Here is a 15,504-nt window from a genome sequence, read left to right as displayed (position 1 = left end):
TGTGTGTGTAACACTGGACGCCATGTTGGAATTTAGTTCCATTTTACCAACGCGATATTTCAGAGAGCGCCACAAATGCTGGTACCACTGGGTCCCATAGAATTTATATGGCAGTTTGGTGGCCCTGGCGGAAAAGCGATCGTAAAAACTCTTAACGCCCGTTTTCACCATCTCCGATTAACTTAATCGGCAATTAAGTATCAGTCGTGATTGGTCCATTCTGCCAAACGATTAGCACAACTGGCAATGGAATAATCGGCCGATTAAGGCTGCGCTTCGGGAAGCGCGCTATCAGCGCTGTTGCATCATTCTGTCTTTATTGCTCATTAGATGTAAAACAAGGACGCGATAGAGTGACGCGATAGCGCTGATAGCGCGCTCCCCGAACGCAGCCTGAGTTAATCGGAGATGATGGAAACCGGGCGTTACGGACCTTAATTCTTGAAAAACTTTCGTATACGAAACTCTACTGTCGATGTCACACGTACTATAGACTTTTGTATACGCAAATTGTTCAATAATCGAGGTGCTGGGGCCCGATTCTCTAACTCACTCGTAAGAGAAACGTATGCGCAAACTCAAAGTTACGAACACTTTCCTATAGGTTTTCTATATTTAAGCGCTCGTAACTTTGAGTTTGCGCATACGTTTCTCTTACGAGTGAGTTAGAGAATCGGGCCCCTGGTCGCTCTCGTTCTTAGCTGCGTTCCGTTTCACGCATATGCGCGGATTTATCTATACTATACGTGACGTGTACTATAGATACATGCGCGCATATGCGTGAAACGGAACGCAGCCCTTCTCTCTGATTAAACGTTCAGTATAAAAAATGGTTATACCGCTCACAATAATAGGCGATTTTTGGCGATCGTATGGTACATNTACCAAAGTGTACCAAACTATAATTTGAAGTCACTCGAACTATAGTTTGGTACACTTTGGTATACGTACCATACGATCGCCAAAAATCGCCTATAAAAAATGAGTGAAATTTTGCATACAAAGACCCTGGAGCTTTTACTGTAAAATTGGATTAACAAACTTCCAAGAGTTATAAAAATTTATGTTATTAAAAATTATTTTAAATTTATTTTAGAATTAAAAGACGTTCAGTCCACGTCAACTTTCTGTTCTACAATAGTTTGAGGCAACTATCTGATTGGTCAAACACCGCGCGTCTTGGGAATGATTACGCCTTCTTACATCGTGCGACTGCGTATTGGACGCACGGCCCGACAGTTCCGGTGATGCGTATACAGCGGTGATCGGTTTCCGGCGTAAGCAGCAAAGCGCGCAGAAGAAACGGGTAGACTCTCAGAGATGTCGTAGATCGTCGGTGGCTGTTCGACGATTGATTGTTATGTTTGAACATTTTGCCACTTTCACCGCAGGTGTTCGGTGAAATAGCGTTCGGCAGTGGTCGCCACGTGGGAGTCAGTGAAGTGGTTTGTGTCGTCGTGTTTTCTCGCAATCTTTCAAAGAATATTCTTCAGGAGATTGCGAGGTTTTTTCGTTTTCGCGATTCTCAACCGTGTTTCGCATCATGCAATTCTACAAGGAGAAACTGCTGTCGCCTGGCCAGCTGAAACGGTTGAGCGAGCACAAGTACAGCTGCACGAGCAATAGTCTTCTAGACGGTCTTCTGCAGCCCTGGTGGGACTGGTTGGTCAGCAAAGTGCCGCTCTGGCTCGCACCCAATCTAATCACCGTGCTCGGACTTATCGTCAATATAGTTACTACCCTGATCCTTGTCTACTACAGTCCGGACGCAAGGGCCGAGGTAGGCTGCTCGGCCTTTAGTTGCTTGAAGCGTCCTGTTGTTTGGTGGGCAAGATCTGTTATGCTGTCAACACATTCCTATTTTGATATTTTCAATATTTCCAAGAATTTTCTTTATGTGTTTTTAACACTCAATACGTTTACTTAACATTTATTACATCAAATGTCAAGAGCGCTGTGTATGTATAATATGTTTATATTTTTATAATAGTTTTTCTTGTTCTCAGTTAACTTTGATAAAAAAGTTTTTCTTTTTTCTGATAAAAAACCGTTTGTAATATCATAGTTTGAACATTTTACCAAACTGTGTTGCTTTTGAGTTTTCAAGTAGGACAGAACAAGTTTTTATAATAGTGTTTACAGGTAAAGTTGAGATAAGATTGATGTCAGCAAATATGCAAAATATGAATATAATAATGATTCATCAATTATAGTAGTGATGCGATCTATTAGTAGTTTGCTTATATAACTCTGTTATGTTATTATTTGAAGTTTTATCATCCTTATCATAAACATGTAGAAAAATATATAACAGTGATAAGCTATTTATGATGATAGGCTATTTATGATATGTTTGTTTTGTTTTGTTTATTTTTTTTTTATTGACATAACTATTTAGAAGTTTTAGAATTATGGTAACAAATTGATTATCTGTAGTATTTTATATTTTAGGCACCTAGATGGGCTTGTTTTTTATGTGCCCTTGGTCTATTTATATATCAGAGTTTAGATGCTATTGATGGTAAACAAGCCAGGAGAACTGGTACATCTACACCATTGGGTGAACTGTTTGATCATGGATGTGATTCAATATCAACAGGTAAATAATATTGCTTCACTGCTTTCAACTAAAAATTATTTGAATAAGTAATATTTAAGTATTATTTATTTATAAGTAATATATATATATTTTGTGTTTTATTTTTTCAGTATTTGTTGCGTTGTCGGCTTGTATAGCGGTTCAGCTTGGATACTATCCAACGTGGATGTTTTTTCAATGCTTCTGCGCGATGACGCTGTTCTACTGTGCTCATTGGCAGACCTACGTTTCCGGTAAACAAAAATTATTTCAAAAACAATAATAATAGTTATTTAAAATTTTTGTACATAAGTATGCTCTGTTGTAATGAACATCTCTTTGCAACAGGTTCTTTGAGATTTGGTAAAGTGGATGTGACAGAAGCACAGTTTACTATCATAGGAATTCACATGATCTCTGCAATCTTTGGCCCAGAGATCTGGATGATGGAGGTTGTATCATTTTTTTTTTTTTTATTATATGCTTTTTAACAAACACATGCATCACGTACCCCAGAATATCTTGTGTAGCAGTTGGTAAAAAAACATACAGTAGACTAACTGTACATTGTTACATATATAGAATACAGGTTCGCAATAAAAATGCTAACAAAATATACTTCAACAATAGAACACACACCTCTTTCGGATTATTCAGACTCTACTGTAAATAGCATTTACACAGCTAAATTGATATATCAAGCGATATTTGTTCTAAATGTTTTATAAAGCAATTATATACAATTATTACAATTTTTATTTAGTGTGTCTTTAATGTAATCACTTTGTGTCGTGATTGTCTTATGCACATATAATTCATGCTCATGCAAGATATTCCTCTAATTATTCATGTCTATATTATTTTTATTTTGTAAAAATAGATAGTCTGATATCTTTCCACATTTAAACAGTGTAACTCATAATATAAGCACAGGTAAATTAAAATATATTTCTCTATAACATTTATTATTTTTATAAATGTGACGTCTTTCATACAGACAAAATTATTTGTTACACGTGTATTGTTTACACATTTATTATTTTTATAAATATATTTTATTATTTTTATAAATTTATAAATACATTTTTATAAATATATTTCTCTAACACTTATTATTTTTTCGTTGTTTTTATAAATATATACATTTTTTTAAACGAAATCTCTGCGTATATTATGAGTTCTGTAGGTTTTATGTGGTAAGTAATCTCAATAGTTTACAGAAGCACATATATTAATGTCGTATACTGCCAAAGATAAAAGTTTTTTTATCACATGTGCGCAAACATTCTTCACAATTATTGTATATACATGTGTCTGATATCTTTTATCAAACACACATACACACAGTAAATGATCACTATATTTATATTTTATAAAATTTACAATAAGGAGGAATGAAAAGTGCGCGTTTTTTTACAAGATCTTTATGTCTTTTCTCCAAATGTGTTCTTTTTTTTCATAATTTACATTTTTCAACTATTTATTTTTTAAGATCTATATAAAATAAAGGATACAATGTATCTTGGAAATGCATTTGGACTGCATTTGAACTGCAGAAACTGATTCTTATAAAAAAAAAAAAAAACTATATCTTGTTCTTGCAATGAGACAAACGTTACGTGGTTTAATGAAGCTATTTTTTACAGATACCATTCTTAGATGGTTTTATGTTAAAGTATTTATTAGGAGTTATGACAGTGGTGTGTGCACTGGCAAATTTGTATTCCATATTTTCGGTGATTTTCACCGGAGGAGTGGGCAAGAATGGTTCCACTGTGGCTGTAAGTTCGTTAATTAAATTTGTTTTTATTGAACATGCAGAAATGGGAGCAGCATGGCATGAGGAGCGGCGCTGAGATTACTTCTTTACTGCAAAATATTTAATACTGATTTTTAACACGCATTTTTTCCATCTTCGTATCTTCCTTCAGTAAATAACAATCCTCCCCTACACCCTTGTCTTCGATATTCCTACATTTTCATAACAAGTTGTATGTGCCATTTTATGACCGATAATTTTAATATATACAAATTCGCGTTCCTCAAGTTTTTTAGCACACATAGCTAGTGGCTTGATTTAATGCAAAAAAAAATATTATTTTGTACTATGTAGACAACGTTAAAAAAAAAAATTAATATAAATAGCTTTCCAGTATGTCTACGGATGTTACATTAACGATTAAAAGTTGATAATTGCAATTAATCAATTTTACAAAATGCATTACACACAATGCTCTTTTGAAACAATTTCAAATTTAAGATTTATAAAGCAGAAATTCTAACCCTAAGTCTGGTAGAAATCTTATTATAAATTTTGTACACGTAAACGTTTATTACTCAAATGACTCACAGAGCATGTAATACAACCAGTGTGTATATATTTTTTTTTATGATGCTTCTGAGAAAAAAAAAAGCGTCCGTATACAATGAAGAATTCTGCAGTCTTGGCAAATGTAAAGAGAACTACTTTATCATAACAACTATGTGAGAGGTATACTTTAACATTTGTTTTTCACGATGTTCTTCTAAGCTGCTCCCACGTGTTCGATGATCTTGCAGTTTTATCGTGCAAATCACGACCAACAAGCAAGCGTATACACGTATGCTATATCATACATATGCAGTGAAATACGAACCACAGATTGAACTTTAAGCCCATCCGACGGCGGCAGTGACTATACTAAGAAAGATATATAGAACTAAAAAAAAGAAAAGATATATACAACTAAAAAAAAGAGTTTATATTACATAGGTATATACGTACACGTAAGAAACAATTTATAAACGAGCAATCCTCATCACGAACGAAGATATGTTGTGCCTTTGTTTAGATCCCCGTGCTTGGTCTAGGCACGCTCAATAACTACGTAGCAGTGATCTTTTATGCAGGCTTCATTCACGTGTTCCTTGAATTCTGTAGAGTCTTTGAATCCGGTGGGATTGGAAAAAACGGTTCCACAATTGCAGTAAGTTCTCAACAAGAACCTGCCGTTGTCGCGTATAGAGCGACGTTTTAATAATACTTCTCTCGTATATTTCTTCCACTTTCTGTACAGTAGAAAAATTTGTTATTTTTTATATTTTTCTCTTGTTGCTTGCTGTCTTCTCTCTTCTACTGGGAAAACTTACATCACAGTTGTACGGATTTACTAAACGCCAGTGTATGCCACTTGCATCTTAAACCACCAGAGTGATAAGACTACTATTTTGCACAATTTTATATATAAGCGCTTTTTTTAATCTAATTTTTAAGCTTCATAACAATTTCCAGGTAACACTAGGCAACACCCTTTTTGTTCCTTAGCGAAGAAGGGTGATTTATTTTTTGTACCATGTTTTTTTTTTCCTCACAATGAAAAGCAAGACAATAATTTTAAATATGTTGTACAGTATAATTTATGTCAGAAGTGCAAAAAACTTACATCGACTAAAACTAATTTTAGTTATTGAAATATGTGTGTTAAATTTATTCACTTTTATTTATATAAAGTATTTTTCACATTTTTTGTATTTAATATATATTTAATATACAGGGTGTCCGACAATTACATGTAAAATCTCTCGGAGGCAAGTAGGAGGAGTAAAACTGAGTCGAAAAGTCCTGAACCATTTTTTTCTATTGCATATAATAAAGGAGTAATTATCGAATAAATCAAGCCAATCAGCGCCGACCTTTAGCCGGGCGCACGTCAGTGAGCCGCGCGGAGCGCTCACGCACACCAGGCGCGTGGTTCACTGACGTGCGTTCGGCTGAAGATCGGCTTGCTGATTGGCTTGATTTATTCAATAATTACTCCTTTTATTATATGTAATAGAAAAAAAATGGTTCACGACTCCTACTTGCCTTCGAGAGATGCTAAAGTAATTGTCGGACGCTCTATACATATACATATATATACACACACACTCATATGTGAGTTTTATAATGCCACGATATTTTTTAATGAAATGAATATATATCTAAAATATTTTCAGGCAAGAAGAACTGTTTATGTGTGTATGATTTTTTTTTTTTTATTACAATTTTGCTAAATATAGTTTTTTTTTTTTTTTAGACTAGCGATGCCTGCAAAGACACGTAATATGCATATCACAGCCTGTATAAAACAAGAAGGTAGCAATATACGTTACGTTCAGATGCAGCACAGAGTGATAGTGTGTTTAAACACTAAAACTTCTTCGAAGTTTCTCTTTTTTTTTTTTTTTTTTTTTTTTTGATCGAAATCAGATCTTCCGTTCTCACCATGTATATGTTCTTTGCACTGATTGTGAATTTTGTATGATTATAGAATAATGGCAAACCTTGCTCACAATTTTGAAATTTAAAAAAATTTTTATAGACATAAAAATCTAAATCTTTCTTTTTTTGTTTTTTTTTTTTTCAGGGAAGTGTTTCTTTCTTTTTAATTGCAAAGTTGTAAACATTACTTTTTGTATCATTGTTTAATTTAAACTTTTTATGAGTATTAGTTCTTTACAAATTAGACTTCTTAGATAACAAATTGCATCGCTATACAAAGGCTACGGAGCGAATACACGTTGTAATCAGAAGCCATAAAATATAACAAAAGAAAGTATATTAAAATGATCTAGCTATGAATTTTTGTTTCAAGTAACATAAAGAGAATACGATAGTTTTTAATATATATATATATATATGCAAGATTGTAATACATCTGGTTCTGTGTTTACATTACAAGTTGTGATTAAAAATAAGGTGGCAGAAAAAGAAAAACGAAATTGTTTCAAAAGCAAATAACTTATTCCCGATTAGTAACTTGACGATCACTTATGGACTATACTAACGTATCAAGAATATACAGAGCATATAATAAAAAAGTCCTCCGATAAACGAGGATCTGATGACTAATCAAAAGGTCTTTCGTGTCGCTTTACACAGTTGCCATACACTGGCACAGAGGTGAAGGTGTTTCCGTTATGGGCTGCTGTGGGCATCGCTATTTTACTTGCACAAAGCAGCATATCCGTCATTCTCGCCGGTGGTGTCGGAAAAAATGGCTCCACCGTCGCAGTAAGTCAGTCGAAAAAAAAGTAGTGGGACCATTTTGTAGTGCACTTTTCGTTTTTAATTCGTGATTTAGGCCCATGTTTCCTCACTTCCAACGTTTGATTTGTTCTTAGATTGTTTTAAGATGTGTTTTTAGACGATATAAGTTTTATACACACAACGCTTGGGAGTAACATAGTTCATTTAATTTACAATAAATTTAATAATGTTATTTTATATCTTGTTGCTATAACACATGACGGATTGATAACGACTCGAAAAGAATTTTTATTTCTATAGATTCGGTGGGCCTAAATCTTTTAACAGCGTTATTTGTGTTAAGTTAACTCATCACGTTATGATTTTTTTCATTCTTTTACGTAATTTTGCATTACATCGTGTTCTTCATCACAGAAAAGTCCATGTACATCCCCGACCTCTCGCTTCCTTCTTCATCTAATAGTAGTTGAATATTTTTTTCTCATCTTGATTTATTAGATGTTTTATTTCCAGACCGATTGTTTGCATGCGTATTAATGAAGCTGAGTACTAGAGAAAGTAATATATTTATGAAACAAAGTGCTATGTATATTAAGCTTACATGCTACAAATGGCATCATCTTGCATTAATATAACGTAGTGTTTCGTGGTATTGCGAGTCTTACTTTGTGCAATTTTAGAATGTGTGTATAACGCATGCATCAGATAAAGCTAATAGTTTTTGTATATCGTGATATTAATTATATAAAAAAATTCTTCTTTTTCAAATAATTATAATACTTAGTTATGGTAATTATTAAAAGACTTAATAGATTTATTTATTAACGATTTGTTTATTACATATTCGACCATTTATATTGCAAACTCAATGTTTATATATTTCATATAATATTGTTCATATATCTTTTTTCTATTTTATATTTATACGCACTTTTCTTGTTGAATGCACAACATAATTATAAGTTATAAATAGCTCTATCTAGGCTACACTACTTTTAAAGTAGTAGTAGTAGTAGTAGTTTCACAAGTTTTTGCGAGCATAAAATAAAAAAAGAATCCATTGCGTATGTTTTTCAATTATATTATATTTTCGCATCTATTAATATCTATATATATCGTCATTAAATAAAAAGTAACACATTTATCATACAAACACTATTTTGTTGTGTTAAAAAACTTTGAGACATATTTTTAATCAGACTTGCACTTAATTAATATATGCTCCCATCATCTTTTCTTGTGAAAAAAAAATGATAATAATCTTGCACATGTTAACTTTTCTTCAGTGTTTCCACATAAAGTCAACTTTGTTTCAGGGAACATCCGTTTTGTCGCCAATTATACCGTTTAGTTTCGTGATAGTTCCAGCTTTTATAATATATAGGAAAAGTGCTGAGCACGTCTATGAAAATCATCCGGCTCTGTACATACTTGCATTTGGAATGGTCGCCGCTAAAGTTACCAATAGATTAGTGGTACGTATATTGAGATGTTCACCTTTTCTTCAACACACGAATAACAATCACGTTGTCACGTTGTTACATTACAGGTTGCTCATATGACTAAGAACGAAATGCAATATCTGGACAGTTCGTTAATCGGCCCGGCCATGTTATTCCTTAATCAATATTTCAATTTCTTCATCAAAGAATATTATGTTCTTTGGCTGTGTTTCGTAAGTTTTTTTTTGCATGTTACACGTTTAACGGAATGGTCTTTTATGATACTTACATTATTCAGTTCAACAAATAATGGCATATTCGTGTATTTAGATCTGGGTTACTCTGGATCTCTTACGGTACAGCGCTCAAGTGTGTCTTGAGATATGCGATCACATGAAAATCAAGCTGTTCAGGATACCGTGCAACCAGACGAGCACTATCCAGGTGTCCAACGCTGAGAAAAATGGTACTAATAGGTCACAACGTAACAGATTGCATAAGAAACATCATTAGGATCGACTAGTGATAATGAATGCTCTGTATGATTCGTCTGACGAATGTATAAAGAAATCCGTAAATTGTAAAACAAAGTACATAAATGCGAGAGAATTTTCGTGTGTGTAAATAATATATGTTAATATATTCGAATAATACAGTTCATTTATTATCACTTTATGATTTATAGTTTCAGACTAGCGTATATACATATTTGTAAACTAAAACCTCAGTTGAGAACTGACTATATTACAATTGTGAACTTCTAATAAGACATACTGTGTAAACACAAAGGAAAGGAGCGCTGTACAATCGTATTACGGAAAACGGCACTTGCTCCATACTTATAAAAGAGAGTGATATATCTAGTGATCGACAAGAGGGAGAGAGAGAGAGACACGTATTTATAAAAGTCTGTACAAGAATGCTTGATACGTAATTTGCATTAAAAAATTTTTAATATCTGATGATTTGCCTGATCCCGATACATTTGTTGATATAATTTGAATATTTATTATAATATAGTAAAAAGTATACATCACAAACCCAAAAATCTCTTATTCGTTCAGAAATAAAGTAGACTTTTTTTCGACAATTAATATCTAAGATAACGCTTTTTCCAAGTAAATCAATTATATATATATATATATATTATGTGTTTCCTTTTATGAGATTTATGCGAATGTTCATATATAAATAAATATTAAATAAATTGAATTTGCGAAATTTTTGTATAAGAACCGAAACAGACAAATAAGACTCTTTAAAACTAAAATCTTCAAGTTAAAATAAAGATGAAAATAAAAAATAAAATAAAAGTGTAGACGTAAAGATACAATAAAGATAGAAATTCTGAGATAAAAAAAAAAATAAAAAAAAAAAAAAGCTGATAGAGAGCTAAATAGCGTATGCGCGAATATAACATTGCGTTTCTCCAACTGTCTTATAAATACGCTCGAGTATATTCATGCGTGCACTATTTTGCAATGAGCTCTTATCGACTTTGTTTCTACATTTGTTCGAATTTATTTTCACTTCTTAACAAATTTTCTAAAATATTCAAGAAGAATTTGCAATTATTTTGTTCAAATGTCATATGTTTCTTATCTATATAATAAACTGTTGTAAACGCGTTAAGTTTTTTTTTTATTTGAAAATGTGTACAGAGAGTTCTCTATAGCGTGGAATGTGTTATGAAAGTTTTCAGTTTTTCTGCGTGTGTTTGAAAGTTTAATGAAGATAGGGAAAGTTCATTAACGATAATGCAATCAATTTGAATTTTGTGAGATACGTCAAGTCACGAAGAGGCTAAAAAACAATTACGGTTTTGCATTAGGTACGTTTGTTTACATCGCCGTAAGACAATAGATATATACGATTAAGATAAACATTTTATTACAAGATTTACTAAGTGTTACACGTTTTTCGAGAGAGAGAGAGAGAGAGAGAAAGAAAGAGAGGCGCGTATATAAATATATATTTTAAATATACTTTCTACAAAAACCTATACATTTTACACAAAACGTTACACAAGCAAATGGCAGATACACGCTTAATTATTATTTGTATATTTAATATATATTACATGTGTACAATTATTATTAAAATAATAGTCCTTTTGTATATGTGCATATATAGATATAAATGTCGAGTAATCAAAGTTTTATAAAATTGAATTAATTTATTACAAAAAAAAAAAAAAAAAAAACTTGTAATAATAGAATGTAGACGTACGAAACATTCGCAAGTCTGTCTCTGTCGTATTATTCTTAAAGGAATGTTTGTCTAACTCCAAAAAGATAAAAAAAAAAATGGATCTTCACATTAACAAAATAAATTAAATGTAGCTTTTATTTGAAAGTCACAGTATATTAGAATTGTTTTGTATTTCATTGTGTATAAAAACAAATAGCATTATATTATAAAAATAGATAACATAATGGTTTAACTTATCGTGTTTTTTTTTTTTTTTAAGAAAATGGAACCTGCGTTACAAAAAATAAAATTGTAATTCTGTCGCGTGAACTGTACTGTATGTCGAGCTTTTGTTTCTGTGAACTGTATTATATTGTCTGGATAAAATGAGTTTATTATAACACGCTAGTTGTCATTATAATTTAACCAGTCGAAAGTTTTTTTCGAAATAATAGATTCAAGTTTATGTTTTTGACAAACGCTAATACATGTGTATTTGTGTATTTAATGTTTAGAAAAAATTTTATGTTAAAAAAAAAAGTAAAACAATTTTTTTACACTTGTGGATGATATGCTTCGCGCAAATAGTAGATATAAGAGAAGTTTATAAAAATATTATTTCAGATATGTATACCGAGAGTTTTTACGTGCATGCTTTAGATCCGTCGCTTTGTTTAATCTAATCGAGTCCTTGCTCGCGCAAATGTTTCTTGAGTTGTAACGCGAGACGAGTTTTTGAAACTTTGTGTATTAGAGGATTGGATTTTTGTATTAGAATCGATTGATTAATAGAGCGATTACACTAAAACCCAAGATGCTCATTACCTAGTAGACATTTTTTATGATGCACATTCCATATGAAGTACTAATCTCTTGCATGTTGCATCTCTTGCTGATGCACATCTTTTTGCATGCGCTATTAGACCGTTTTGTGCCTATTTTGGAATAACAAGAGAGTAGCGGTGAAGTATAAATTATTATATATCACATAGTGATATAGTCTTTCAAGTTTGTTTTTTAACAAAGCTTTTTACATTCCGATTAATGTTTTATTGCGAATGCTTTATAGTGTGTAATGTAAAGTGTTTCTTTGAAATTTTTATTTGTGTACAACTTATTTATATATATATATATATATATATATATATATATATATTATATATTTTATATTAGATATTTTAAATTATGTCCGCATGATTTTCTGCCTGCTGCTTGGATTTTTGTTTTTTTTTTCGCGAGAACACGTATATAAAAGAAATGACTCAAGTATACCGCTCTAGTGACAAAAACATAACGCGTTTAAAACGACTTTATCAAAGACGTGATAAGGTGCATTAGAATATATGTGTCGATGTTTTGTATTCGTTGGTATGCATGACGAGTTTTGTTCGCAGTGCACATGATGGTGGAGGAGGAGCCGCTGTTAGACGAGGAAGACCACGATTCCACGACCGTTGACCTCTGATATTAGCGTTAATGCTAATTGTTAATTAGCCACACACGGCCACAACTTCGAGCAATCGCGACCGGGAGGGGGGGCCGATTATTGTGAGATTATCGTTCAATATCCGCTCGAGCGGATTATTGACATATGTATGTAGCGATATGCACGAGGGAATGATTTATCTGTCTCATGCCTTGCGCGAATGCATGATGTATTAATTCCTGCGTGCGGTGCTCGCCCGTAGACGTAAAAAATGTCCCTTGTATTCTTCTTTTTGTATGCGCAACACTTTGTATATTGTTTTCTATATACAACATGTACACTTACACAACAATATGCGAACAAACGTGTGAGGTAATTGACAGTACAAAGTGCGCTAAAAATTGTTAGAACAAATTGCGCATTTAGCGAAACAACGATGTTATAATTGTGTAATCGACGTAACAATATGTGTTGTCAAAGAGTTCTGCATTTACAAGTCAAACCATTTTCTGTTGGGTTTGCGATTGTTAAGTTCGTTATTGCTTAAACAGTAGATTATTACTTAAAACAGTATATATAACACAAAAAGATTATACATCACACTGTAGCGTTTATTGTGCGTACACACACACACAGATGTTTCGTGCAATATGCAAAATCTAACACTGGAGATACTTATGATAAAAGTCAAATTGACTTTCATTTTGAATTGTATATTTCATATCTCGTAAGATTTGTATAAAAAAAAAAAATCTCTACTTTACACAGCTTATATTTGTTTAAAAAACGTGACAGTATAGAAAAGCAGTATTTTTTTTTTTTTTATTAATTAAAACAATATCTCGTAAGATTTTACACGCATAAGTAAGTTTGTCGTTTTGTATATTTTAGTATGTGATGCAGAAGTGAATCATTGAATATGTTAATTAACAAAAATGAACACTACAGTATGACGCGCAAATATTAATTGTAGATTTTAGTTCTTTTATGAATGAAGTATATTAATGGGATATAGCGTGCACACGAAAAAACAATTTGTATTTGTCCGTCACAAAGATAAAAGATCTTATTAACAAAACAATTAAACATTTCTTTGTTTTAGGAATGTTTGATATCATTCGTATCTTTTACGACCTAATCTGTGGTGTTCATACACATACAACGTAAGATAATTTTGCAAATATAGATACTAATATACTTCTATATCTCTCAGTGATCGTAATATTTATTATAATTTATATAATTCAAAACATATATATTTAATAAAATTTATACAAACGTGAAAACAATGAATGTCTTTTTGAGAAAGAGGGGGAGGGGGAGAGAGAGAGAGACAGAGTAAGTGAGTGAGTGGATGTTTTCTTTTATCTGAAAAAAACCCTATTTCAAAATTACTTTATCAAAATTACTATAAAATACATCTGCTCGAAGAAATTAGAAGAATTACATAAGATAACAATGTGTAGAACGCTCGTATTATACAACAAAAAGTAAATTAAATAGGTAGTAAGCGAGCAGATAAGGTGTAAGCTTCTAATTAATGACACTTACTTGACAATTCGTATTCTTTTATCTTAGATGAGATCAAGAAACGTTTTTAAATACAACGGTTCTCCCTCTCTTCACAATGTTACGCAGAGTGGGGAATAATATATAAATTGTTGTCTCTTGTCTGTTTTTCGTCTTTCTTAAGAATCATGTTTACAACATGTATGTGTGCGGTGCGTAATTTGTTTTTTTCATAACACACAACACGATTATGTATTTATATATTGAAGTATGAATTTTTCTTTCTGTTTATATTTCATGTTTTTATATACGCGAACTCTTGTTCTTTTAACTTAATGACAGATCTTTTTTAAATTTATGTATTTTATTTATAGTAATTGTATGCGACTGAAGATGACTCTAGTCAGAGCTCGAAACGTTTCGCATTCTGTAAAACTACACTTTCAAAATATAAGAAGCTTACACCTTATATCTGCTCGCTTACTACCTATTTAATTTAATTTTAATTATATAAGATCTTTTCTATTTTATATCTTAAAAAAAAAAAAAAATAGTTTTGTGAATCAAAAGTAAGTCAAACTCATTTGTTGCAACAAAACAAGAGCGGATTATCATTTGTCAGCGTTATTAGCATAACTGCGGGTTTAAAAAAAAACGGGGTCACTTCTACGATGACCTTCTCGTGACAGATTTCCACGTTAGAATTTCGGACAAGAACCGAGACAGAGAAGCGCCCTTATCGAGGCCACTCTTGTCCCTCGCCACGTCGAGGTCAGTCGCATATATAGTACAAGCTGGCCGACCTAATCAACGCCGCAAGGTTCTGGGTCTCGCTCCTCTCACCCTCATACATGTCCCGCCGTCTCCCTCCACGTATCCCCCAGACATTCAGCTGAACCTGACGGACGTTATTGATCCAAACGTGGTGACGCCGCGCGTGTACGCCAACCGGGCCACGAGAAACGTGATTCTGATGATCTGAAGAGCTTATTATCTGTAAGCTTTTATAATTGGAGAGCTTAAGTCGTATCGCGGCGATATTAAAATTTCGAACTCCTCACGGATCTGCTCTGTGTACCTGATACTTATTTTTATCCTTTTTGCTGACGTTGAATTGAATTTTAATGTAAGATATAAAAAAAAAAAAAGCGATCCCTCTGGAAATATTCTTTAATCGGGCGAATCAAGAAGCAAAATTACTTAAAACGGAGAAAGAAAAATTGAGAGATATCGCGATCTTGTGTATAAAACATGAACGTTTATTAAAATAAATTTGTTCTACATTTTACACGCGTGTGTTAAATTGCACTTTATTTATTGTATAATATATTTCATATGAAAAATCAATACA

At 32.3% G+C, this 15,504-nt stretch overlaps 1 protein-coding gene across 7 annotated transcripts; it reads left to right on the top strand.

The window, feature by feature from the left end:
- Nucleotides 1–1,243: 1,243 nt before the first annotated feature.
- Nucleotides 1,244–14,503, top strand: LOC109861346 (cholinephosphotransferase 1). Of its 7 annotated transcripts, none has more exons than XM_020440962.1 (10): nt 1,244–1,780; nt 2,452–2,599; nt 2,710–2,832; nt 2,927–3,030; nt 4,225–4,359; nt 5,410–5,544; nt 7,479–7,610; nt 8,903–9,061; nt 9,136–9,261; nt 9,359–9,990. In XM_020440962.1, exons 1-10 carry the CDS (start codon nt 1,544–1,546, stop codon nt 9,539–9,541), a joined length of 1,482 nt encoding a protein of 493 aa, XP_020296551.1. In that variant the 5' UTR covers nt 1,244–1,543; the 3' UTR covers nt 9,542–9,990. The 7 variants fall into 7 exon arrangements, with proteins under 7 accessions (XP_020296551.1, XP_020296546.1, XP_020296552.1 ...); XM_020440957.1 differs by lacking the exon at nt 4,225–4,359 and adding an exon at nt 12,613–14,503 and having other exon boundaries at nt 1,245–1,780; nt 9,359–9,494; XM_020440963.1 differs by lacking the exon at nt 7,479–7,610 and adding an exon at nt 12,613–14,502 and having other exon boundaries at nt 1,245–1,780; nt 9,359–9,494.
- The last annotated feature ends 1,001 nt before the right edge of the window (nt 14,504–15,504 follow it).

This window comes from Pseudomyrmex gracilis, unplaced genomic scaffold (assembly GCF_002006095.1).
Source record: "Pseudomyrmex gracilis isolate BER0280 unplaced genomic scaffold, ASM200609v1 scaffold_698, whole genome shotgun sequence".
NCBI lineage: Eukaryota > Metazoa > Arthropoda > Insecta > Hymenoptera > Formicidae > Pseudomyrmex > Pseudomyrmex gracilis.
Note: the sequence above shows the minus strand (reverse complement) of the source record. Positions and strands in the feature narration are given on the sequence as shown.

Coding starts and splice junctions, on each gene's coding strand:
- LOC109861346 (XM_020440962.1), top strand. CDS start 1,544: ATGCAATTCTACAAGGAGAAACTGCTGTCGCCTGGCCAGCTGAAACGG. Junction 3,031..4,224: donor CAGAGATCTGGATGATGGAG/GTTGTATCATTT, acceptor TATTTTTTACAG/ATACCATTCTTAGATGGTTT. Junction 7,611..8,902: donor AAAATGGCTCCACCGTCGCA/GTAAGTCAGTCG, acceptor ACTTTGTTTCAG/GGAACATCCGTTTTGTCGCC.